This window comes from Oculina patagonica, chromosome 1, assembly GCF_052425735.1.
Source record: "Oculina patagonica isolate OP01 chromosome 1, crgOcupat, whole genome shotgun sequence".
In the NCBI taxonomy this organism is placed as follows: Eukaryota; Metazoa; Cnidaria; class Anthozoa; order Scleractinia; family Oculinidae; genus Oculina; species Oculina patagonica.
Genome location: NC_135758.1, coordinates 37,284,747 through 37,311,816, shown reverse-complemented (window position 1 = coordinate 37,311,816; position 27,070 = coordinate 37,284,747). Strand labels below are relative to the sequence as shown.

General features: G+C 39.8%; 3 protein-coding genes across 3 annotated transcripts in view; 2 read left to right on the top strand and 1 right to left on the bottom strand.

Annotated features, from left to right (window-relative positions):
- Window positions 1-4,217, top strand: part of LOC144667298 (ATP-dependent RNA helicase A protein-like) — a 32,185-nt gene extending 27,968 nt beyond the window's left edge. Inside the window, exons 24-31 of the mRNA XM_078528692.1 lie at window positions 77-164; window positions 422-464; window positions 683-738; window positions 1,019-1,186; window positions 1,665-1,780; window positions 2,139-2,372; window positions 3,258-3,443; window positions 3,817-4,217. Of these exons, the coding sequence (XP_078384818.1) occupies window positions 77-164; window positions 422-464; window positions 683-738; window positions 1,019-1,186; window positions 1,665-1,780; window positions 2,139-2,372; window positions 3,258-3,420 (868 nt within the window). The 3' untranslated portion in view covers window positions 3,421-3,443; window positions 3,817-4,217. The remainder of the gene's footprint in view (window positions 1-76; window positions 165-421; window positions 465-682; window positions 739-1,018; window positions 1,187-1,664; window positions 1,781-2,138; window positions 2,373-3,257; window positions 3,444-3,816) is intronic.
- A 710-nt stretch (window positions 4,218-4,927) lies between these two features.
- Window positions 4,928-17,533, bottom strand: LOC144627957 (parafibromin-like). The gene is made up of 21 exons (XM_078485987.1): window positions 17,385-17,533; window positions 17,131-17,224; window positions 16,824-16,862; window positions 15,322-15,352; window positions 15,081-15,155; window positions 14,943-14,998; window positions 14,496-14,519; window positions 14,035-14,096; window positions 13,082-13,193; window positions 12,772-12,876; window positions 12,222-12,320; window positions 11,315-11,387; window positions 11,001-11,065; window positions 10,677-10,758; window positions 10,166-10,189; window positions 9,082-9,169; window positions 8,538-8,711; window positions 7,298-7,386; window positions 6,911-6,987; window positions 6,751-6,815; window positions 4,928-6,590 (listed from the first exon to the last, which is right to left on the bottom strand). The coding sequence occupies exons 1-21, from the start codon at window positions 17,513-17,515 to the stop codon at window positions 6,554-6,556; spliced, it is 1,602 nt and encodes a 533-aa protein (XP_078342113.1). The 5' UTR covers window positions 17,516-17,533; the 3' UTR covers window positions 4,928-6,553.
- A 318-nt stretch (window positions 17,534-17,851) lies between these two features.
- Window positions 17,852-22,189, top strand: LOC144628018 (uncharacterized). Its single transcript, XM_078486074.1, has 2 exons — window positions 17,852-19,413; window positions 20,465-22,189. Exons 1-2 carry the CDS (start codon window positions 18,090-18,092, stop codon window positions 20,710-20,712), a joined length of 1,572 nt encoding a protein of 523 aa, XP_078342200.1. The 5' UTR covers window positions 17,852-18,089; the 3' UTR covers window positions 20,713-22,189.
- Window positions 22,190-27,070: the final 4,881 nt, after the last annotated feature.

Here is a 27,070-nt window from a genome sequence, read left to right as displayed (position 1 = left end):
GACGTCTACAGTAGGACTCGTCCTTATCAAATGCCTCCATGACCAATTTTTGGATGGTTTTATTTTCTTGTTCCAGGTCGGTGGAAGACGAATCTGCAGAGTTTCACTTTTGTGACAGTCATCAGTTAAACATGTCAACTCTGCGCATGACATCGGAGGCCAAGGTAACATTACTACCGTCAGACCATTCAGCGCGCACAATCTTTCCAACTCGCGCACAGTTTTACCACACTTGCGCACAGCGCTGTAGTCGTAGCACTCTCGCCCACAGTCATACCACACTAATGTGTCAGAAAGTCCTATCACATCTTCGCAAAGTCCTACTAAATTCCAGAACTGTCACAAAAGCGCTTTTTGTAGTTTTTCTACATGCAGTTGATGCAAGTAAAGAAAATGTGGACTTTTTTTTTGTTCTTTACAGCTTCAGCTTAAAGATCTTCTCTGCAATGCTGGATTTCCAGACGGTAAGTAAAAAGACCGTTTGCCCATGTTGTAGATCAAACCACTCACATCTGATTGGTTTTCCCTCGTGACAAAATAACACTCCAATAATAATAGTAGTGTTCAACCTTCTTCTTCTTCGCACTTTTGATCCGGTTATTAATGCTAGTTGTTAGCTCTTGCTGGTTTCGTTTCTATCTGGCCAAATGACATTTGCTTTGTATCCTTGTATCTTGGACAGAATGCATGCACCCTCAGCCATTCAACTACAGCGGTCCGGACTCCAAACTGGATATGGTGAGATATGTGATTGGCTCATGAAAATAATATGTCCTTATTACGACCAGTAAGAATTTTGTGTTGGGCGGGATTTTGGAAAAACCAATCATGATGGCCTTTTAGAGACACAAATGTTTTATGTTGTTGTTCTATACTTTATCGCGGCTGTCTTTGGGATCGTCACGGGAAGCTTGCATGACGCTCACGAGAAGGATTGCGTTAGGTCCCAAGTAACTGCAGTGAAAGTAAAAAGAGAGCGAACATTTAGCTTAGTGGTGACCTGTTTATTTCTTTTCAGGTTGTAGCACTGCTATGTCTGGGCATGTACCCCAATGTTTGTGTTCACCGCGAGAAACGAAAGGTGCTGACAACTGAAGGCAAGGCCGCGCTGATCCACAAGTCTTCAGTAAACTGCTCCAATAGAGAACAGACCTTTCCGTCTCCTTTTTTCGTTTTTGGAGAAAAGGTAAATATTAGTACACTTCCGATCAAATGAAAGTATATCAGGCGGTTTCTTTTATCTGGTCCACTAGGGAAATGGTCACAACTATTGGAATCAGGCAGGACCCACCACTCTACAAAAAGACAGGAGGTCTCTTCATGTACCCCCCCTTCCCACCTTAAAAGATGGTTTCTTGTTTGTAGAAACTAAGAAAAAGATTCAAACCTCCTTGTGCCATTTCTTCAGCAATGTTAGCTTCATGCACACCTAATATGAAAGTCTCATCTCAAAATTTTGAGGCCAGTAAATTTTGTTTATTTGGATAATCAGACAGGTGGTATGTTTAAAAATTGTGATAATCAGACAGGTGGTGTCTTAGCCCATAGCCCCCCTACCCCTACACAAGGTGGGTCCTCGTTGAGTACTTCCCTAATAAAATTAAGAGGCGAGTGCATTTAACAATAAATGAAACGCTTATGTCGCTTTTGAATTTGTGCCGTAGATTCGTACCCGCGCTGTATCGTGTAAACAGATGACCATGGTCAATCCACTCCAGCTGCTTATGTTCAGTCAGAGTAAAGTGGAATCTGAAAATGGAATCGTCAGAATGGATGACTGGTAAGGAAACTCGCGCGTGCAGATTTGAGAAACACTGTCTTAATTACCATGACTCTGAGAAGTTTAAAAACCTTAAAACTTCATAAGAGCCCAACATAATGATATTATTTTGTGTAAAAATAACTGAACAAATGGTAAAAAGCTATTAGGGAAAGAATATGACTAAAAATGGAAAGTATGAAAATGGATTGCAGCATGAAAACTTGAAAACTTAATTTCTGCTTTGATTCCTTCAAAAGGCGGCATTTTTTGTGGCATGTGGAACCCAATGGAATACAAGTGAGAACTTCGCTTGACGGCCTTCTCTTCGTGAATTTCACTGATTTGCGCTTTTCTCTTCTTGTTTTTTTTTTCTCAGGTTGCAGTTCCGTTTTCCTCATCATCAAGCCGCCATGATTGTTGCCCTGCGCCACGCGCTGGATTACCTTCTAGTTCACGCTGCCACAACTCCACCCAAGATAGCTGAACCAAGTCATACAGATGAAAGAATATTAAATGTTATTAAATCACTATCACGGGCTAACGCGGGAAGCTTTGGCGTGAGTCGCAGTGGTGGACACCAGTTTCAACCACGAGGACGTCCTCCCCCAGGGTAAGTTCAAATCTTAAAAAACGTTTGGGGAGCAGGGATGACGCAGTGGTGAGAGCACTCGCCTTCCACCAATGTGCAAAAGGCTCCCAATTCCCGGACCCGGTGTCATATGTAGGTTAGCCTGCGTAGCAGGCGTCTGTGTAGTTTTCAGCGCGTTTAATAGAGTGCGCGATCGCGATCTTTTCCTCGCGTGGCCCTCTCGCGCCTTTCGCGTTTCTCCCTACGCGCGTTCAACGCCTTTCGCGTTTCTCCCTCGCGCGCTACAAAAACTACTCGACGCCTGCTACGCAGGCTATATGTAGGGTAAATTTGTTGTTGGTTCTTGTCCTTGCTCCGAGGATTTTTCTCCTCGTTCTCCGGTTTTCCTCTCTCCGCAAAAACCAACAAGCTACTAGCTTTAAATACTACCGTGCCCAAATAAAGGTTATTTATTATTTTTTTAATTTATTTTCACGCTTATTTTATGTGCTAAATTATTGGCTCAAGCCAAATAATTACGACTATGACATTCCATTGCTGACACTTTTCTTTTAATTAATCTTCTGCCTGAGACTTCAGTATCAGCGTCCGCTGGCCCTAATTATCGTTTTGCACCGAAACTTTTTCTTATTTGTAGATTTACATCTAGAGCTGTTTTGGAAGCAACCCCCCCCCCCCCCCCTGTTCCGTGACGAAGCAACAGTCCTCAACGTTCCAAGTCGACTTTATACAATTCTTGTATAGAGTGTTTTCATGGCAGCCATGTTGGAGGAATGAAAATGATTTTTTTTCCCAAAGGAAAATCATTCTATTGTTTCACTCCTCCAATATGGCCGCCATGAACACATTCTATACCTTTCTCCTACACGTATTACATTGTAACTCATTCCAATGTGTCATTCCCAGGTTGATGCACAGAGGAGGGCGTGGTGGCCCCCCTCCCAGACGCGGCTACCAAGGCCCCAGGCATTACCGCGGAAACAATCAAGGGGGTGGATTTCGAGGCGGTGGATTCCGAGGGGGACCCCCTCGGGGAGGGTTTCGCGGATTTCGCGGTGGACGTTATTAGAGACAAATGATGTAACCAAGGGCCCCAAGGGGGGTACTCCGCTTGTCATACGGGGATGATCGAGATTTTTTGGGTTTGATTTTCGATTCCGGGTTTTTTTGGTTGGTTTGGCAGTTTTTTTTGGGTGACTTGATTTAGATAGTGGATTTTTTGGTATCGAACTAGTGCCTTGGCGCGGCCTTGGCGTATTATGGTATGATGAATACACGAGCGTTCTCTGTGTTATGTTATTGCCCCTCCTGGCAATTTGGGGTATTTGCGGATTTTTTGGGGGGGTTATTTTTGTCCGGGATTTTTTGGGGGTATGTCGGAGACTAGGGATTTTTGGGTCCTGGTTTTGCCTCCATTCGATCATCCCCGTCATTTCAAGCCGGAGTACCCCCCTGGGCCAAGGGCAGTGTGCCACTCACGCTGTGGATTAGTTCTACTCTTCGAGTTAGGCAGATAGAGTGACAATTTATGAACTTCTAAAGGAAGATTTACATTTCTCGCTTATATATTTAAATCCCGGATGGGGTCATTAGGTAACTTCTCTTCGCATGATATCAAGGCATTAAAAAGAAGTAAGGTCTGGGTGCCCTGACTTGAACAAATTTGCTCAAATAAAATTGCAAGAATTATGCAAATAAATCTCTCAATCTCTCAACTGTATGGGCTTCTTCTCTCTTTTAAGGAAAGTCCGTTTCTCGTGGCTAAACTCTTGCTCAATAGTCATATGCTATAAGTTGCACCCTTTGACAAACCTAATAGCCGTCACTAAAATCGCAGCTCTTAATAAAGCAGATTGATCAACTATGCTTTTGTTTGTTGTACTGCTTCTTCTCGAGAAATTGAAAACAGTATCGGGAAAGAGGTGTCGTTTGTGTTCATCCTCATACGAGCAGCTGGGAACTCATTTGCCCTAGAGCTGGTGGTCGATTCTAACCTGGCCGGTAACTTACAGCTTACGTTTCCTGGTATGTTCTGTTCTGAGAGCCCCCGATATTTTACCATGGTTTCCAGACATCAGTTTTCAAAATTCCCTCACTTTTCCCTGATAAAAACCAAATTTCCCTGACAAAAATTTGCAAAATGTCAGATATAGTCAACCTCCATTCTAAAGAGAAAAGACAGAAATTTGCAAATTGTCAGATCGGTGATATAATTTGTTTTCTCTAACTTTTCTTCAATATGACGATTTTCCGTGACTCAAAATAAAATTGCCTGACCTTGAGGAATTATATTTTTCCCAGTCCATTTCCTGACCCGTGGCAACCCTGCTTACGGAACCTCGGAGATACCCTTCAAGCAGGCTCAAGTTTGGGAATCCACGCGCGAGTGGCGAAGGAGGCGGCGAGGAGAAGTCTAGCGCGAATTTCACGCTTATACATAAGTTTGCTTCACTCGCCGACTTCTTATCGCAGGTTCGTCACGCGCATGCATTCCGAAACTCGAGCCTGCTAGCAGGCTACCTCGGAGAACTTCACTTCCTTAAACCACGACCCTAAATTAGCAGGAATGAGTCAAATGGTAGCAAAAAGGTTTATTCAACTCTGAAGAGTACACATATTTAGGTTAGATAAATATTTACAATGTACCCATCAAAAAATACTGTTCACCAGAAACTTTCCAAAATAACTATCAGAAGACTTTAAATCTCTCTGGCGCATGATGTCGCAGGCGACGTCACAAACCTTGTATTCTCGGGAAATAGCAATTTTCGCGATAACGTTGTGCGCTTTTTTCCACATGCTTAAGAGAGCCATTGTCAAGTCCCACAAAGGTTAAATTAAATCGAGTCGGCGGGAAAATGAGAGTATCTCATTCTTACGTTCTTCACCAGGGCCTAAGTACAGAAATACTTTTTTCGTATTCTTAACAGAAGCTTCTTACTACAAGGATCCCCCAACTTATTCACCCTTAAATTAATTTGTACATCAGGGCCAACAGTCCAAGAAAAGAAAAGATGTTTATATTTAAACAAGGCATCCTCTTGGCAAAAGGGTCACTAAAACACATTTTGGCTAAAGAATTCTGTATACCTTGTAAGTTACCCTGTGTTCGTATTCATCAATTAACGCCCAAAAGTTGTATATTGTGCACGAAACGCGCTGTTTGAATTGGAAGTTAGGCAAATAAATATCAAGTAAAATCTGAATCAATCGAAACGTATTTCTAAGCAAGACTACGTGCTTGAACATACCATTGTATTTCAGATGTCAGTTTCCACGAAATCGTATACTTCCTCGCAGGGGCTGATTCAGGATTTTTCTTAGGGGAGGGGGGGGGGGTGCACCACTAATTAATGGCGTATTTTTTTGGCAGAATACCAGTTGTATTAGAAAGCCGCAGGTCATCTCAGGGGGGAGGGGGAGCGCACCCCCTCCCCTCTCCCTAGATCCGCCCCTGCCTCGAAATGGTAGAATTGATCAGGGAAACAATGACGCTTTTCGCAAAATCAAAAATAAAAAGATGAGTTATCAATACACTACAATCATGCATTTTCAGAGATAAATTAAAAAATTTCACTCGATAGCGAAGCTTAGAGACAAACAAAATCAATGCGGGAAATTTTAATCTTGTTTTGATTCTTTGTTTCGGTCCTCTAGCGATCGCTATCAAGTAGAACTACTTTTTCAATATGAATCTTGTGCTGCTGATAAGACACAAGTGGTATGCATACACAGGTACAAAGACGTTCAGTTCTTGTTACTATACTTTCGAAAGTCATCTGAAAAGCACCCCCGCATGAAGACCCATGAAGGCTGCCTGACCGTTATTAATTTTAACCCGTTCCCTTTAGACTAAGAGTAACAGTGGGTCGTTACTTTAGGTATAACTAAGTCTGTTGCTGAAATCCGCAATCATTCATATGAAAGCTCGCTCACGAGAAGTACTTTCCCGTGACAGCGTTACATTTTCAGTTTTTCCAAGCGAAAACTCCTTGATGACAAAGCCATTCCATGTATTTGTAGATTCCACAGTTCTCCTCTGCAGACTAAACTGCTGTTCAATATGGACTGGATAAGAACGTTTTGAATTGTTAGCTGCACGCAGCTGTCGCCTCGTAAGAAAAAAATCTTGTGTATGAGAGTGCGTAAACAGTCGACCATTCACAAGACAACAGCTCAGCACTGTAAACTGATCTTCAAGCTTAGAAGCGCAAGTGTGGCTTGTTCTTGGTCATAAATCTGTAGGGAAAGTAAAATCAAGCTTTTAGTAAGTACGATAAAAAGGAAATACAGTACTTCCTTTAAATTTAAGAAACCTTCCCTTAGCGCATTCAACGGCTACCAGTTTAGGCCCCAAGGATGAGCTAAGACTTAACACCGAAATCTAGGGTAAACTTACTTGTCAAGAATTTCCCAGAATCTGATAATAGAGGCTTTATCCAGATGTCTTTTATTTCGGCTGATCTGGAAGTAAACATATCACGGAACAGTTATCTAAACAGTCCCATCTGTAGACCAACAACAAAGAAAAGTCTGCGGTTGTTAGTAGAATAACTTACAGTAAGAATTTGAACGTCCCATTTCTGAACATTAGGATCCGTCTTCATCTCGTCGTACTTCAGATAAAACCCCTTGGCTGCAACACAATAAGTATACGAAATGAGAAGGGTCAACCACGTCTGGACACCTAGTGCGTCACTCACTATATATTAACTTATTACTGTATTACGAAATTAAAAGAGCTATATACGCATGTTAGTGGATCTTGGCGTATTTGTTTCGTTTGTTTTTCGTATTCCGCATCGATCTTTCTCAACCATAATTAACTTAGTCCCAATACGAGGCTTGTTTTCGACGTGGAGAGAGTTTTTTGTTGTTGAAAAACTCGCCAACCAAAACCTTGGCAGAAAGGTAAAGTAACGTTTAATGTGACAGTTTAAACGTACTTTTGGTGAAAATGTCGACTGGAGAGCTGTAGGGCCAACCCTTGAACTGCCAAGCAGGGCCCTGAACAAACACTGCTACCACACGATTCCTATGAGAACGGAAAAAACAGTTAGAAGTGGTGTTAGAACTACAATGTCCTAGTACTGTAAATTTTCGAAAGTAGCGACCTAAAAACGTAACTTGACTTGTTACAAGAAACAATGGAAATAACAGGTTAATAAAAGGCTGTCAAAATTATTTGTTATAAATTTCTCTGATTTACATTCAAACTTAGCTTTATGTGACACTTAGTTCACGAAAGAGATAGGCAACATCACTTCAGACTATTAAAAGCAAACGACTATGTACTGTACTGAATAACTGAGGAAAATGTAACGAGTACATGTAGCACGACTTAGGGCCTGTTTATATGTAGGAGAGTTGTCCCTGGTAGGAGAGTTACCCTCCATACCGAGCCACCCCAGGCGACAGAGCTTTTCATTCGTTTCTTTATAAATAGCTGCGAACTGTTTATATGAGAAATTTCAAAGTTGGCTCGGGGGCAGGGAGACCCGGGGAGGAGGGTCACTCGCTTTGAAGGTAGGGTGACCCTGTGGAGTGGGGAGCGAGCCAACTTTTTTCCATATAAACAGTTTTGTTAATTTTGCCTCGCCTACCAGGGACAAGTTGACACATACGGAGCATGCGCAAATGCTGCAATCGGCCAAAACAACAACGAAGTCGGCGGTAAATTTGTCCAAAATGGTCTTCGTCGACGATTCAGCGTTCCTGATTTTAGAAAAGGCCGCCATAAATATAGCTATTTCAAAATAACTTTCGCCAGTCTTTTGAACTGACAGGGCCAAGTTTTGGCTCGGTCAACAGGGACAACTTTCTCATATAAACGCGTGGTAAAAGATAGCGCGGGGGAGAGGGTAACCCTCCTACCAGGGACAACTCTACTCCATATAAACTGGTCCTTAGAAGAGCTTGCTAACAGTAAGTGAATCTTCAAACATTTACCCTATAATTTTCAAGTTCCTTAATCGAAATCCATTTCAATCTTCCCCAGTTGTAGTCACACTTGTAGCTTTGTAATTTATTTTCATCTTTTTACGTTAGTGAAAGGTTATTTTCGCGTTTTCTATTAATCTTAACAAAATTCTGTACATTGAAAAAATGACTTAAGGTAACATGACTTAGTCCTTAACGCGCGAAATTGGCAAGGAATCGCTTGTAAAGCAAGGAAACTAAACTCACCAGTCATTGGGTTGTAGGCGGGCTGGGTTGTCAATCACTCTGTATGGTACAGTGACTGTGGTTGACGTTGCTCCCGGTGCAGCCTGGGCCTGAGAGATTTCTTTTCTTCGTTGAATCAGAACCTCGTTTTCACGTCTGGCACCTTGAGCCTTTTTCTCCTCAGAACTTATGAACCTTTAAAATGAACACAAATCTCTACAATTCAAGTACAAGTCCCTTTACTATTGCTGTAAAGTCGAGGGAAGAGTGCTGCATCCTCGTCAAAACATACATTCTAATAAACCAATAAGCAACATTCACGAGTGTTTCCGAGCGCACGAAAGTTGTCGGGTCGACTTGTTGTCACAAAGTTAAATCACGTTACTAAATAACTTCTCTCAAGAAAGCTGTGAGCTCAGCCAATTCTCGAAGCGTATCTGACAGGGAATATACTTGGTGCAACAAGTGATTTGAGAGCGAAAAGCGAGTGTAATGTCTAGCAAAAAGTTATAACACCAAATTTGTTGAAAGCCCTTGTTACACGTTTTTCTTACGCTGCACTTACTTGAAATCTTGCAGAAGATCCTGAGCGTTGTAAAGTGTTATAAGCGATGTTGCACCAGCAGGAATAATGATGATGGGAGTGCGTGATTCTGGAAATGAGATACAAAGAATAAGATACAAATTATAACTGTTATTATACATTGCAGTCACTATCTGTCTTCTCATTGGCTAAGAGCTACAGTTAATTCTGAGAATCAACGCAACCTACAGATTAGTGAATAATCTGCTAGCAGATTATTCACTAATCTGTAGGTTCGGTGCGCAATGCATGATTTCCGAGCCTCAGCTGAATGATTATTCCGATATCACAAAAACCTCATCCAATAACTGTTTCAAAGTACATGTACACCTCATCCACAGAGAAAATAAGCTAGAACTAGATTTACTCCTCTATGACTGGAAGAAACAATTCAAACAATTCAATGGGTTGTCATTACAAGAGGACGTTTACATTCTCAAATTTAAAAGTAAATATTGACTGCAGATCTCTATTTCACATTGTCATCTGGGTAACTTTAAAGTCTAAGCAATATTGCAGGTGTTACAGCTTTCTATCTCCCCAGCAACAACTTCTCAGTTGTCTTACAACCTACATGTCGGTAGTATGCCGGTCTGTAGGCTGACGCGTCGGTGACGTGTTGGCCGACACATCGGTAGTGTGTCAGTGGAAGCATTGGTGACACTTCGGTGATGTGTCAGCCAATGCGTCGACGACACATCGGTGACGTGTCAGCCGAAGCATCAGTGACACAACGGTGATGTGTCAGCTGAAGCTTTGGTGAAGTGTTGACCAATATGCTACCGACACGTTGTTTGGATCGGATTCTTTACCTTACCCCTCATTATTGGGCCATCACTAATGCTTCTCCCTACGATGTACTTAGTTGGAAGAAGCGTTACACAGCGACCCAAATAACTACTGCAAAGGAGACTACCTAACACCTTGAGTGACGTCCAGTAGGATTCAAGCCTTGACTGGAGCCATACCAACTATGTTTACCAGACAACAGACTTCAAAAGAACTTGAGCACAATTTGGAAACACAAGAAAATAAAGATCACTTTCTGTTCTTTGAATCATCTTACCTCGTTTAGCTGGTTTTTGAGGGGCTGAAAAACAAAACAAAACAAAAACAAAAATCACTTAGGTACCGGTATGTCAAATGGTTCATTGGAATAATTACAAAAAGCTGACTTTTTAATTAACTTCCCCAAGACTATAAAATAAGTAATACTACAAATTCGAACTAGAATGAAACACTCAGTGGTACTTTGACTGTTACGCTTTGACAAGGAAAACGACAAAACCTTGAACACTCAGAAAACAATATTTTTATAGATCCATATTGTTGGAATTATACGCGTAAGTGGACCAGAGTAATTCAAACAAAGCCACAAGAAGTGTACAGTGAATTTAAGTAGAAGTCACAGTCACAATGAACCATAAAAGGAAGAAGGAACTGTGGAACTAGCTTGAACTTTATTTTTTTTTACTTTGTTTATTTGTTTATTGTACTGTTTTAAAGACGCAAGAGTAAAAAAAGTTAAGTGCTATTATGATAAACATAATTTGATTTCAAAGGTTTCTGGTACTCACCACTAGGCCTGGGTGACTTGCTTGGCTGTGTATGAGGGGAGGGACTGGGTAAGACTTTCCTAGCTGGTTTCTGGATTCCCTCCTGTGAGTAGATAATAAAGCAAGCTTGTGAGAATGCTACTAATCACTTCTTCATGTAATCACATACAATGTATTACCAAAGCAGTCATAGCAACGAGTGTCGTTAATGATACATCTTACTAAGAACACTCAACTGTTTTCTGATATTTGAGTTCTCTAATGTTAAACAGTATAAAAATTAATGTAGCCTTAACATGTAATTTCCTCCATTAAGTTTGAAGAATTGAAACTTTTACACTCCACCTTCACAGATTCTAAACTGAGACCGTGATATGTTCCCATTGTGTCAATTTTGAATCCCTCAGTTTCTGTTAATAAAAGCGAATCAAGGAATTAGTAGAAGAAAACAAATCTTTGAGTAACAAAGTGCTTTTATCTGAAAGCTAGAAGAAAATCAACATGAAGGTCACTCCCAGCAGGTGGGTCAGACAAATAAACTTTTTCTTTAAATACCAAAAGGTTTGGATTTATCAGAAATATCCCTCACAGACATTCATTAGTGTGATTCACTACCACATGTAGAAACATGAAAGAAGCACGTCAGTACTGCACTGCACCTTCTTTTCCTCTAAATCTTTCCTGATCATATCTGTTGTATGGCACTGGAGTTGCAGGCTTCTTTCTGATCTCCTGTTTCAAGATCAAATAACAGAACAAAGCTTAGAAAACAAGAACCTACCATCAATGGCATGTAAGGCATTCAGAGATAGCAAAATGCACAAATAGGTCAGGGCTCAAAAATAAACTTGTATTCCAAGTTTTGTTTGCCTGGGGCAGTTCCATGCTTGCCTTAGTTTATTTCGTTAAGATTTAGTCAGCAGACAACTTGGCTGCGCACTTGCCCATCAAGCAAGTGAGAATGACAGTTACTTGCCCAGTAGGAGAATCTACTTGTCCCAGATGACTGGACGGTACTTTATTTGAGCCCTGTCAACTTTAGCTGGGCTCTTAGAATAATTGCAGGGTGCCCAAAGGCTCTTAAGTAAGAAATCTTTGGCACCCAGCTCTTGAAAGCTTTCATGATAGCAAAGTTATACAAGTCGTACAAAGACAGGAGTAAGTTGACTGTGGCACCCAGGCACTGCTAGATTCTCCTGCTGGGCAAGTAACTGCACAGCTCTGCCTGTTAAACCAACGCATCCAGATGATTTTTACAGTGAAACTTCTACTAGTACATACTACGCAGGAACTAGTATTTTATTTTCTGAATGACTTTCACAATCAGGGCTGTCATTAAAGGGCTGTAACCCATATAACACCTGTTACAGGGTGAGTTCACTCGATGTTACAGGTGAAGATGTTGATTTGTGTTTTGTTACAATTGCATACAAAGCGAATTGCTAATGACAGTCCTGTCAATGCACTATAGGTTTTGGATCATTCATTACATGAACTGCGCACTGCACATAACATGTTTGTTACCATGAATTTAATAAATGCAAAAGAAAAGTTCTGTGTACTTACAGGGGTGGCAAAGGGATCCTGGTTCTGTAGCTGTTTGACCTTTCCTTCTTCCTGGGCTTTCACTGACTGGAGAATGGCCAACACATTCTTCAGAAATTGCTGAAAACATAATTCATGAACATTACTATTAATTAATTAATTAATTAATTAATTAATTAATTAATAAACATGAAAAATGATATGTGAGGTTCAGTTTAAATATGGAAAGGAAAGTGTTAAAATCCACCAATGATACTAAGTGCAATAGGGAACAAAGCTGTGCTATTAGAATAATAATTTTTTTTTTGTAGGGTGCCCGAAGGCTCTTATGAAAGAAATCTTGGGTGCCCAGGTTTTTAAAGCTTTCATGATAGCAAAAGTTATACAAGTGCCCAAAAACAAAAGTAAGTCCCCTGTGGCACCTGGGGTCTGCTAGTGCGCAACTCTGGGGAAGCTACTAACTACAGTCCAAATATTAAACCTGTAAATGTCTGTTATCCAAAGCATTGATTTGCTGAAATATAATATTAAATTTATAATGTAAAGATCAATAAAAACCATGATTACAAACCTTGCCAGAACTTTGCAGGACAGATGTTCGTGTACGTAAAGGTCGCTCACGGCTAACTATGTCTCTTGTGACATCAACTTCGGCATCCACAAAAAATCTTTGTTCCTACAAATTATAAGTAAATGAAAATAATAATCCAACCACCAAAAATAATTGTTTGAAGTTCACAAGTATTGTTAAGGTTAACAAGCAGCATGTAGATGCATCTTATCTCCTCCCACTACCCTACAAACATATTTGCATGCCAGCATTGAGACTTTACACATGCCTACACACTCCTCAAGTCAAACGTTTTTATTTTTTTGCTTACCAAAACACCTGCTTCCAAGTCGTCATCCACTTTAATGGTGGTCCTTTTCTTTGCCAGACGCTTGGCCTTGATGGCTGCAATCTTCTCAACTGACATAGCATCACTCAAGGATCTTTACAAATTAAAAACAAAACAAAACAGGAATCAAGCTCGACCAAAATGTAACGAAGATATCCTTGCCAGGGAGAATAAAAAGATTCCTTGTAATTTTCCTTGGAAACTACAGGAAGTTTTTTCAAGTTTTCTCTTTCTTTCAAATCACAAAAGAATGTATACTGATGCAAGTTATAAAATTTAAATGATGTTAAAGTTCAACACATCTTGAGTATATCAAGATTGGCTGCAATGTCAACATTCATCTCTAGATAAAGAATATTTAAAGGAGAAGTTCACTCCAGAATGGCCATTTATTTTCTTTAGGCCAATAAAAAATTTATACAAAGATATATTATTCACCAAAATTTCAGCCTCCAATGTGCACTATAACCCTACGAAATCTTTCCCAAGACTTGAAAACTGAACGCCGCCATCTTGGAGCTGGTAATGTATGCGTGACATCAAAGAGCTCAGCCTGAAGTTTGGCGGGATAATTTAAATACTCAAAACTCCTTGTTTCTTCGTAGTGGCCTTTGTTTGTCAAAATGCCTGTTTGTGCATCTCCATTTTGCTCAAACAGAGCTCCAAGAAATACAAAACACGAGGAGTTTCGACTATTAAAATTTTACGGCCAAACTTCAGGCTAAGCTCTTTGACGTCATGCATACATTACCAGCTCCAAGATGGCGGCATTCAGTTGTCGAGTTTTGGGAAAGATTTCATAGGGTTATAGCAAACGTTGGAGGCTGAAATTTTGGTGAATAACATATCTTTGTGTAAACTTTTTATTGGCGTAAAGAAAATAAATGGCCATTCTGGAGTGAACTTCTCCTTTAAACATGCAGAACTGCATGTACCTGATCTCTTGAGTAGTGACAGTTCCTTCCTTGTGTCCTTCAAGTCGAGCCTCCAACCTTTTCTAAGAACAGAAATGAAAACAAAAATTTTCATACCTCTGATGTACAGGTTAAATATCAATTAAAAATATATTACTGGTAGATGCTTCTGTAAGGAAAATTATTTTTAATTAACATCCAAAGTTTGATATGAAACTCAATTTTTATAATCTTTTATGCAGTTTGTGTAATTTGTCTAGACATGTTACCTAAGAAAGAGAGAGTTTTATTACGCTAAAGGTTCCACGAAGGGAACCATACACAGTATTTCAATTTGTGATGCGAAGACACCTCCATTCACTCTTGTGGAAAAGTTAGGTTATACAAGACATTGTTAGTAGTATTTTGGGGTTTGTTTCCAATGAATTTTCTTTGAGAAGGGGAAAGGGGAGTGTAACAAAAGTAATATCACATTAATTTACCTTATCCAGTCGCAACTGCTCAGTCTGTAAAAACACACACGAGAAACAGTTAGTTTTTTACAAGTGCTGCAGATAAAAATGATCTAGATAATAAAATGGAGGGTATAATGTCTCTGCTGTAAATAAAAACTCACCAGAATATGCCAATGAAATAAATCTTAACCTTCAACAGGTTTATAACGAGCTTTGCAAAGTTAATACATGTATATTTTTTTGGCTTGAATCTCAGATGTTTGTCTCACATGGAATGATAACAATACCCGATTCACTCTATGCTATAGCGTGCGCCTGCAGGGAATCACGGTAGTTGTATTCATCAAACCATGCGCGAGACTCAGCAACGTGCATTGTTGCTGAGTCTCGCGCAGGCGCGCGCTATAGAGGGAATGGGTATTAGGTAATAAGAGATGTTAAATTGCATCATCAACTCTTTTCCTGCATACTGACCTCTACTCTTGGCTTCTTGAACTCTCCGCCTACAGAGTCATCTCCTGGTCTTTTTGCTATCATTTATAACAAAGTTTATCAATCAATTGTCGTAAGAATGAAAATTTACAAACAATCTTATGTCAATCAATCAAATACCTTGTGCTTGTGCGACAGCTGAGCGCTGGTTAGGCATCTCCAGTGGCACACTCTTGTCGATACTACTTGAAGAATCTATATGATGATCAAGACAAACCTGTTAGTGACTAATCACAAAAGCAATCCAGTCAAGAACTTCTTGAGGACATATTTCCAGCAATGCAAAACATCTCCTTTATTGCATTATGCAACCATAAATTACTCTTACAACTGATCAATAAATGTTGACTAAAATTCTTACCTGCCTCGCCATTGAGATAACTTAGCAATCCCTGAAACAGACATGAAAAAGAGGTTATCAAGTCATCATTACTTTAAAAGATAGTTCTCCAAGTTTTACAATTAAATGAAACATACATGTACTTTCTACCGTGAAATAAACAAAAAATTGAACCGATGAGCAAAAAGTGCTTGAATTATAAGTCAATTGAAATTTTTCTTGTGATACTAATAAAAGCTTGCAATTATAAACAGCTTCAGTTGTTGCGAGACTGTCGTCTCGTCAACGTTGTGTTTTTGACCTTTGAAAACTTAGTCTGGATTGACACACTGTCCACTGGATTGACAAAATCCCTTGCTTAGAAAAAAATATCTGCAATAATATAGTTATGTGATCAATAAGTTTCTGTAGCCTCCCCCCCCCCCAACCACCACCACACAACCCAAGCTCCAGAAACATGCATATTTCATTTAACTTTCCCATGTTTGTTCACATGCCCGGCATAACTAATCGAACGTTCGAAAATCGAACTCAATCGAACTCAATCCATGGATTGAGTTCGATTGAGTTCGGCAATCGAACGAAATCGAACATCGGACTTTCAGTGAGTTCGATTTCCGAACAAATCGAACTCAATCGAACCCAATCAATCAGATTGGGTTCGATTGAGTTCGGTAACCGAACTAATTCGAACACAATTAAATGGATTGCGTTCGATTGGCTCTGGGAAACCTATACATACAAAGCAATCCCGTCGAAAGCAGTTTTTTCTTGCGCTTTTTTACAGTTTATTAAATAACAGCTAATAACAGAAACCCCTGCCCGCAGTTAAGAGAACAGAACAGAACAAAACAAAAATATCGTTATTCCTTTTAAAGCTAACTTACAATTGCAAATTGACAATTCCGAGTGTTACTTGCCACAGGGAAGAAACTAGTTACGTTGAAGGTGACCTAATTGTCCGCGCTCGTTTGCAATTCGGAATGCACGGCCTTTCTCGCCGATTTTTTAAAATAGATCACGGAGGGTCGTGGGTTCAAATCCCATCTGGAACACGGATTTTTTTTTCGAGCTTTTCAGTCCGATGAATGCAAAATTTATCATGCGATTTTTTTAAAACATTGAAATCTTCGCCATCCTTGACGTCAAAGCGGCATTCCTGGTAGCCTTTTACTACGCATTTGAAGTTTACAACCCACGTGCTAAACTCCGGGCTGAAGTAACTCGATCATCTAAGATCTGGTTATAGATTTTCAATGCCGATTTTACAAAAATCAAGAGTTCGAAAATCGAACCTTCGATTGAGTTCGATTGGATATTTTCCTTTTCGGTGAGTTCGATTTGGTTCGATTGCCGAACTCAATCGAACTCAATCCATGAATTGAGTTCGATTGGGTTCGATTGAGTTCGATTGAAATTTAGTTCGATTGGGTTCGATTTGCTATGCCGGGTCACATGTGATCCATAAGTATGGTGGGAGATGTAAAAATTCTAAACCGAAGAAAAGAATAAAAAATGCACACCTTTCTGTCAGGATATCTCACCACTGGGATCTTTGTACCCTGATAATAGAATAAACAAAATGTACGTTAGGACAAGATCACTCTTGTAAATTTTAAAGAGGCGAGCGTTTAAATTTTATTTACTATTCAATTAACAACATTATTGCTTCATAAAGATAACAATACAAACTGAATGCTACTGCAGCGACAAAAGCAGACTGGAGTTACTAAATTAACATAATATAGTTAAATCACAACAAGGTAACAACAACGATCAAACGTTCCCAGGTGTGTTTATCTATACAATGTAAAATCTTCATTTGCTCACCGCTGCACGTTGGACGTAGATTGGATGTGATAAATGCACATTCTTCAACAGAAACAACAGTGACTCCAAAGTATAGTATTCCTTCGGCTGAGATCTGAGAAAACAAATTATAAATCAGTTTAAACACAAATAGCAACAAATCACTAATTTAACGAAGCGCAATTGGAAGTAAAAGTCGACGGGTAGTTTAATAGCTTTAATTTCTGACATTAAAGTCGGAAGCTTTCAGAACAGTAACACAACAATCTACTCACTTGAAAATGACATAATTCGTCTTTGCTGTCCTCGGAAATGAGAACTCATCGAATATGACTTCATCTGCTCTTTCTATGATCTCTTTCTTGTTTATGTTGTACTGACGAAGAAGCGACAATGGATCCGCCATGTTCGTCACTCACTTTCGAAGACCTGGAAGGCGCGGTTGCTGGGCAAAATGTAGCGGTTACATATTCCCGCTCCCACGAAACGCGCGCGATTGTCCGCGCGATTTAAAAAAAGCGCCGCGAGAAATGAAGCTTTTCGTTGATACCAAACAATTGTATTATCATTATAAAATTGTTGTTTAGTTAAAAAACTACAGTGGGAAGAAAAAGGGTCACTTTGGAGGTGGCTAATCTATCGTCTCCACAAAGTTACCAACTAATAAAAGAGATAAAACGCATCACGTTTTCACCTCAGGAGCGGCTACTGAGCCCAAGGATAACTTACATGACCCTTACATGATGATCGAGATCCTGGCAACATACGGGTTTACCTCGGTGTAAGAACCTGTGATATTTTTCTTTGTTTTGGAGCTTTTGTTTTCATGTTCTGAATTGTTTTTGACGCTCTTTGTTGCTTTGTTCGTTCTTTGTTTTACGTCACCGGTGAGTTTCTTCACAGGTTCTTACACCGAGGATGAGCCCAACATAATAAGCTTACAGTTTGTAAACTTATGCCGACGTCGAGATCGCTTCGAAATGGCCACAAATTCAAACTTGGCCCGCTCAGTTTACGTCTTTTTGCTTTGTCTTCTTTTAAGGAGCTCCTTATCGGGCTCATTTACCTCGGAGGATGTTTTGGTTAAGGACAATTTATTTACTACCAATGAAATTTGGGAAATGAAGACTTTGCTCAGCCAAGACGAAACGCTATGGAGTTTCCAGCCAAATGAACCGAACAACATCAGTTCGGATAGTCAAACGGAGGCATTCTCAGCACAATCCTGCTATAGTTGGTCTGCTAACCTGACTTCTCCAACTTTTACGAGGTCTTCTTCTTGGAGAAAAGTATCAGATACATTGTCATCGCACTTTAGATCAAAGGGTGATTGGAGCATACTGGCAATTGAAGGCCAAATCAACATCAAAGCGAGCCATACATGTACGTGTAGCAAGTGGGAATTCAATGGAAATAATGTCAACAGTTATATCGCTGTTATTTTTCTTGTACAGAATTGGAGACGCAACGGCTATGGTGAACTGGTTGTGTATGAGGATGGTGAAATTCTAAAAGCTGTGTACCCCAAGAATGGAAGGCTGGTCATTTTACCTGCCTCGCTGGAACATGTGATCAAGCCCCCAGCTATTGACATGACAGAGCGCTTGTATGTAATTAAAATTCACATCATGCAGTCTGATGAAAAGCGTCATTCGGAAATCAAGGAACTACATGTATCACCTGACACTACGTCAACAAGAGGCACTTTCTCTTTTGAGCATTATCCTAGTTTTAAATTTCTGACTAAAACTGGCACAACCCCTAGTGAAAAGCTGGACATAAAACAATTTATCACTAGGAATTTTACAACCAGTGATGGCCGTTGTGTTATTGTCTTGGATAACATCGTTCCCGCTAGAGAACTTGATGCTCTAAGACAAACAGTTGTAAGTAGTGGATATAATGACAATGCTGCTGGCATGGACAGTACAGACAGCGTGCAGTGGATTATGGCATTTGAAGTTGACGACTTTGTTCAAACTTCATTGTGGCAGCTGATCAGTCAGATTGTAACTGCTGTCTCGGGAAGGGAAGGATATTACCCTTACGATATTGGATGCAATAATATCCAGAGTGTCGACACCACTACGATCCACACAGATTGTGCAGATTACGAGAATGAATTTACTCTGTTAATTTACCTCAATCAAAACTGGACTGAGAACCATCATGGCGAGACAGTGTTCTTTAGTGATATGGAGGGGAATGAGGTCATCTTTGCAGTGAGACCAAAATATGGACGTGTTGCTATTTTTCATGGGACAATCCCACATAGCGCCAGGCCACCACCATTGACATATGAAGGTACAGAACTAATTCATTCACTTATTTAAAAATAAAATAATAATTTAAAAAAACAATGATTATCAGTGGCAGATCTAGGGGAAGGGGCCCGGAAGTCCCAGGCCCCCACCTTATTTTTAGGCCAAACTGAGGCCCAAAGGGCCGAGAAAAATTTTTTTCGAGAGCGCGCCTCCCCCTTACTATACAGTCTGGATGATCAGGCCCTTAACTTACCTGAAGGTCTGGATCAATATTATTGTATTTTTTTATGAGGAACAAGCAATCTTCACGCCCCTTCCCTTCCCACACCACCCAAAATGGGGTCTCAATATTTCAAAAATCCAAATTGTTGTGGGTTTTTTTTTCAAAGAGGCGCTGGGATTAAATGAGAAGTAGTTACCGGTAGTAGTAGTAATACTTTTAAATACTCCTCCCTGGATGGGATGGTGGTCCATTGCTGGGCTACCTTAGAAATAAATTTGCATTAGCTATTTATATACCTGGGAAGCTATAGAGAGAGACACTAAGTGTCTTGCCCAATAACACAGTGCAGTGATCCTGGACAGGGCTTAAACCTTACAGTGTGCAGCAGTGTAATACAGTCAAAGCTCTCATAAGTGGACACCCTCGGGATGCGAAAAAAGTGTCCGTAACTGGAGCTGGCCACTTATGAGAATGGTTCTCGTAAGCAGCCACTAGAGGTGAAGAGGATAGATGGCCACTTACGGGAGCTTGCCCAGCTTAAAATAACCTGAGGGACCTGAATGACGACAAAACAAAGACAGAAATATATGGTACTGTAAAATCATTGTAATGTTGATACAAGGTTGTTAAAAGGATTTTCTTTGGGATGTCTGCTTAGGGGAGCTTAAAAACAAAGAAAAAAGTCCAAGTCATAATCTCCGAAAGTGTCCACGGCCGCTTACCGGAATGTCCGCTTACGAGAATGTAAAAATACAAAATTTGTATAGGAGTTAATACAGGGTTTTTAAAAAGGCGGCCGTAAGTAGAGCTGTCCGCTTACGAGAGTGTCCATTAAGAGAGCTTTGACTGTATCCTGTTTACTTGTCAGGTGCAAGGTTCAGTTTTGCAGTCAAGATGTCACCATCTAAAGAGATTGCACTGAGAAAGTCTAATATGATGGAAATAGATGTTCTCGAAGAAGCTTTGGAGACTTTGCAAGGTGATGAAGCAGAAAAACTGAAAAACACAATTCACAAAATTAAGGAGGGAAAGATGGATCGAGAAACAGTATTTAAAGTAGTAGATGAGTATGAATCACGTTTAGAAGAAATGAGGAAACAGCTGAAAATGTTATAAGATACATAATAATTATTTTGCTGTTGCACATTTGTATCAGTGCTACACTTCCATAGTTCCATTTATAAATAGGGGTATCAAATGTGTAGTGTATGTTACTTATGCCTTACCCTCCCCACCCCCCATGTATATATTACCCAGCATGACACTGGAGTTGTGATGGTTAAATGTACACGAGTGTAATGGCGTCGTTCTCTATTACTGTTGGTTAAATCTGGATCATCCACGGTTAAATCCGCACATCCACTACAGAATGGTCTTTGCGAGCATTGGCAAAAGTTAGTCTTGCAAGCAACGAGCACTTTTTAAAACGCTACCTCCAATACAATAGAAACTGAGCATGCAAGCACTTGTAAAAGTATGCGAACACGAGCAAATGAGCACCCACTAAAATTTTGCGAGCCTTCTGAACAAAATTGTAATTTTGTGAGCACTGCTAAATTTTGATGGACCATTCATGACCCCTATAAATCTTTCAACTGTTTCGTATTTCAATTGTAATCTCATCAGGGCAAAAGGGTTTTTGTCTTCTATGTGGTCAGTGACTGGAGCAGGGTCGACCTCACTTACTTCAAAATGTTTGAAAAGTCAATAGTAGTTATTAGCTAAAAACTCGCTTTGAATAAACCATTAACGAAAGCAAGCCTTTTGCTGAACATCTGCCGTGAACAACACTTCTGCTCGTTAGGTTCAATCATGTAATAAGCTTTCCTTGTAAAAAGATGTAAATGTCCCTTGCAAATGAGGAAGCTTTGTTGCCAAAACATTATTTTCTTATACTGTTGCCTTGTTGCATAAATGGAGAAATTTGTTGCAGAAGCAAAATGTTTCTGTAAGTGAGCACAAATGCGAAAATATTTAGGGAAGTGCTGTTTCCGAGCAGCGGAGAACATTCGCAAATTACTTTTCATTGTCATTTATCAAGCATTTGGTACATCCACCAAGTGGAACCATATTATAAAAGTCAAAAAATCAGCGATAGAAATAAGCCATGTGAATTTTAATATTAGTGTGAACCCTTACACTGAATAAATTTATCTTTTTTAATGACTAGCTCTTTGAAAAGTCAATAGTAGTTATTAGCTTAAAACTCGCTTTGAATAAACCATTAATGAAAGCAAGCCTTTTGCTGAACATCTGCCGTGAACAACACTTCTGCTTGTTAGGTTCAATCATGTAATACGCTTTCCTTGTAAAAAGATGTAAATGACTCCCGCAAACGAGGAAGCATCGTTGCCAAAACATTGTTTTCTTATACTGTTTCCTTGGTGCGTAAACTTTTTTCAATAGAAGAAACAACGAAACAAAAAAATTAAAAATATTTGGGGAAGTGATGTTTCCGAGCAGCGGAGAAGGTTCGCAAATTACTTTACACTTTTTGTCAGACTTTGATGTTGACTGCCAAATTTTAATTATAAGTTATAGTGTGAACCCTTACACTGAATAAATAAAATCTTTTTTAATGACTCTTTGAAAAGTCAATAGTAGTCATTAGCTTAAAGCATGCTTTGAATAAACCATTAACGAAAGCAAGACTTTTGCTGAACATCTGCCGAACGGCCCGGGTTCGTGTCCTGGCCGGGACGCTGCGTTGTGTTCTTGGGCAAGACACTTTATTCTCACAGTGCCTCTCTCCACCCAGGTGTATAAATGGCCTGCGATGGACTGGCATCCTATCTAGGGGAGAGTACTCTCAGTCGCTTAATGCCACGGAAACCGGGATAAGCTCCGGCTGTATGGGCCACTTGGCTCAGACACAGACTTTTGTCGTAAAACCAAAACCAAAGTAATTACTCTGGCCAATCACAAAGGACACAGACAATCCAGTGAACCAATCAAAACTCCAAGCAAATACATGTAGCCGACACGAAGCGCGGGAAAACGTGCGCGAGCGAGTCACGATTGGTTTTAGTTTTAGGGACCAGTCATTATTTATGTAGAGGGGGGGAGGGAAAAAAGAAGGGGGGGGGGTCAAGGCTATTTCAGAGTGGCAAGAGGGGGGGGCTAAAATTTTTTATAAAGAAGTTTAGGGGGGGATCAGCAGTTTGAGGTGGGTAAAACAGTTAAATAGAAGAGTGCAAACACTATAAGTGAAACAGTGACGCTAAATTGTACAATTTTATGCTATTTCTATTGTTTTCTTTTGTTTAAACTCCACTAATTATGTACAACTTTTATAGTGATTTGTATTTTACAGAAATACTGTTTGCACTCTAAACTCCATTGTTATCTCAAATTTTAGTTAAATATTAAAAGAATCCAGACCTATCTGCTTTAATATCTGGTTTGACTGAAATTATTTCTTTTTACAAAATGATTATCACTGCAATAGCCCAAGAATTAAGTAATAAAACATGATATAACAACAAGAAAGTAGCTCTTTTACACTTTAGGAAAATCATTGGAAAAGATTATATTTTGCATGGTTATTACATTTGTGTTCACCATGAGAGCATAATTTGTAAAAACTATCACTTTTCCAAAGTTGAGGAGTTAATAATTGAGGTATGTTTACTATACACATAACTCCTCCAAAATTTGCCCTATTGCTGGAAGAGTATCCATAGCAAAGAAGCCTTGGCTGACTAAGTGTTGATCCAGCCTTTGTGCATCAGAACAAGTGTGCAATTAAGATTGTATGTAACATGCATTTAATAGAAGATATGAGGTGAGGGGGGGGGGGGGGTCATAACGTAAATATTGAATAAAGAAGGGGGGGTCACTTGCTACTTATATGGCCTGGAGGGGGGGCCTTACAGAAATTTTGACCTTTCCAACATATTTTTCCCTCCCCCCCCTCTACATAAATAATGACCGGTCCCTTAGTTCTGATTGGTCGAGAAAATGGCGCGAGATTTTTAAACCAATCACTGAGTGCAGTAATGCAAAACCAAAGCAAACGCGAATTACTTTCGACTCTCAAATGAAAACCGCTCTACCTTTTTTTACTTTATCCCTTACTAATACTCCAACTCGTGAAATCCTTAACCTTTTAATACCTTATTTGGCTTAAGGTTACTACTGTTAGTGGCTACTAATTTTAGCGTTTTTCTCTGAGCAAGATTTAGCGACTATTTAATTTAGCGATTTTCCAAAAATTAAAAAACAAGCGATATCGTGTAAACCAGTTTTTAACAAACATATAGCTAAGACGGAAATAAATGTTCAGAAAAAGAACAAACTCGCATTAAATTGAACGAACATTTGCATTACCAGAAAGAACAAAGTTAATTAAAAAGATCAGAAAATGGGTTCGGCATCAATTGTTTAATATTGATTCACTGTGGACCATTATTTTTTTGGGTGAAAAATATTGAAAAAAATTGTTTGCAGGGCCTGGAAAGACAAATAAATTGTTTTCAAACACGATATGCATAACAAAAAAAAGTAAGAATTTCGAGAAAAAATGTTTGCAGAGGAAAATTTTTCATCCCCCTCCCTAAGTTTAGTGATTTTCGCCCAACTCGCTAAAATCGCTTAAATTAGTAGTCGCTTACAAAAGTAACCTTAAGGTACCTGCAGCCTAAAAAGGTACTCCTTTCAGGCGGACCCTCCCCGTATAGTCCACTAAGAGGGTTTCCCCGGGGGGATAAAGGGCGAAAATAAAAATCGGCGAGAAAGGTTGCCGAACGCGTTTTCACCTAATATACACTAGAGTGCCTGTTCACGGGCTACATACGATGTTTCAATATACGACTGCAAAACCGCTTAAAATATCAGCACACAGATTTTAACAATAATTGATATATCCGGTAAGAAAAAAAATTAAGAAAAAAAATATTTTTCTTAATTTATCTCGTGTTACAAAGAAGTGAACAACCATTACTGTGAAATTTTCGAATCTGAACTGTAAGCATCACCGCTTTAAGTTTAAAACTAATCTCTTGCATAATTGTTGGAAGCGGAGAGCCCGTGATTAAAAAATCATTGCCATAATTGCTTCCCCTTATGTATACACAGGTGTGTGTGCGCGCAAAATGATTTAACTGGAAACGTTAAAAAAGGATAAACAGAACGCTTTCTTTAATATCCTACAAACTGTTCGTGGAGTTTACATTGAGTTTATAAATATCCAGTTTTCCCTGTGTTTGAGATAATTTGGAAAGTTGAAAGGCAGGTTTTCACCTTGGCTTTTTTATGGTAGTTCGCTAAATAAAGATTTTTGGCAAAGTAAAATATGAATGAGTCATAGTTTGCCACTGACGTCTTCCTACTCGGTTTTAAAATGATTAGCTGCATGTACGTGTCAAACGTTACGTTTGAAAAACAGTTGGTCTTGTCTTTGTGCCTTAAAATAGCCAGTTGATCGGCAGTTCATACTTGTTATAATTAAAACTTAAACAAATAAAAACCAAATCGTCGTTTAATTGCAAATTTAAGACTCTAAAGGTCCATTTGCTGTTTAGTGCTGGGACGTGACGGATTGCCAAACACACTGAAGTGAAAAATGGCTTGGACTCCAACTTACTCCTCGTCCTGGTCAACCTCCCCGACATCATCCCCTTATCTTACCGAAGTGCCAACTATCCCGGACTATGCAAAGCCATTGGTGCCCCCGACAAGAAAACCGGACACTTTACTCCCTAAAATCAGCCTGGCTATTCAAGTTGTTCTCTTTGTCATCTGCTTAATGGAAAACAGCATCGCTATTTTTATTCTGTTCAAGAGCATCAGGAAAGGAAGAAAAACGTTTGCTCGATACACACTAATCAGTTTGGCTTGTGCTGATATTTTAATCGCCCTCCTTTACTACCCGGCACAGTTTGTCAAGTTTTCTCATGGTGAATACGTTTGGCTCGTTCAAGGTCAGGCTGGAGATGTCCTGTGCAAGATTTATGCCTTCCTTGCTCAAATTCCTGGCAAGGTTATTGCCCTTTGCTTGGTTGCTCTGGCGTGTGACGTGACTAGAAATTTGTCTACCAAAGGGCGAAGAGAACACACACGAAGATTCAGCGCAATTTTAATGGTTTTCTTTTGGATCATCGCCGCTGGTCTCTCAGCTATGTACTTTGTAATAAGCAAGGTTGAATACAAAAAGTGCATCATTGATCCTGCTCAACAGATGACGATGGTCATGTTAGATTTAATTCACTCATTCATGTTCCTGGTACCTGCCGACTTGATTCTGATGATTCTAAATCTCGTCATCCTTTGCCGAGTAAGGCGCAGAAAAAAGGAAATAACTCGTCGCAAACGAGAGGTTAGGAAAGCTGGAAAAATAAAAGTTCGACGCCAAAAGAAGCGGATCAGAGACGTGAGAAACGACAAAGTTGTGCAGTTCACAGACGAAGTCCATGAGATGCTGTCGAACAAAAGCTGTGGCCCTGGTGGAGAAAATTTCGCTGCCGAAAGAAGCAACCCTGAAACCTTGACTGAGATGTCCACTGAAACAAACAAAGACAGTGACGCGAGTGAGGTCGATGTTGACGAAGAAGATGCTTCAAGCAGTACCGCTTCGGCTACAGTAGAAGAAAGTCTCGAAATGACGCAAGAAGAGGCGAGGATGGAGAGTGCCACATCGTTTCTTTTCGTCATCTTATCAATAATCTTGCTGATTGTGCCGTATATTTGTGAAGGACCTCAAGGTCCTCGGTGCAGCGAATATGTGTTCTTTGCAACGCAGGTCGCGGCGAACATCTATGCAGCCATGAAACCTGGTATTTACGCTATAACTGATAAGGAATTCAGAGAGAGATACAAACAGTTATCTCCCTTCGCCTGCTGTTGTTTTAGGCGGATAAGATGCCACATAGTGCCACAACAAGTGGGAACTACAAGCAGTCTTTCTGGCCAAGAAGGCGGTGTGTGAACGCAGAGTAGCTGACCCACCATGGAGTGCACTCCTGAGTACACTGTCCAGTTTAACTCTCGCCCAAGAAATGAACTCTAAGAACAGCTAAGGTTCTTGCAGCAAATACGCTCCCCGGTATTAGAAACTGATTTTTGCCCTGGAACGAATCAAAAGGCACAGCTAACCATAATCAAAAATTCACTTGCCTTCTAAGTATGTATGCAAGGGGCCTAAAAGATGTTTACGACTATAAATATTGTTTAAATGCAGCGGTAGGTTTTAACAATTGGTGTATCTGGTGAGAAAAGTTTTAATCCATCACACTTTTTAAAAAAATTATCTTGTGTTATAAAGAAGTGAACACACATTATCACAATTAAAATTCATTTTTACCATTAATTGCTATAAGTTGCTTTCCTTCATGTACACAGGTGTGCGCCTAAAATGATTAAAGTGAAAACGTTTAAAAAAGATAAACAAAATGCTTTTTTTTAATGTCTTCGAACTGTCATAGTTTACATTATCTCCTTCAACTGGACAATTCATGCATATGATTTCTCAGTTGGC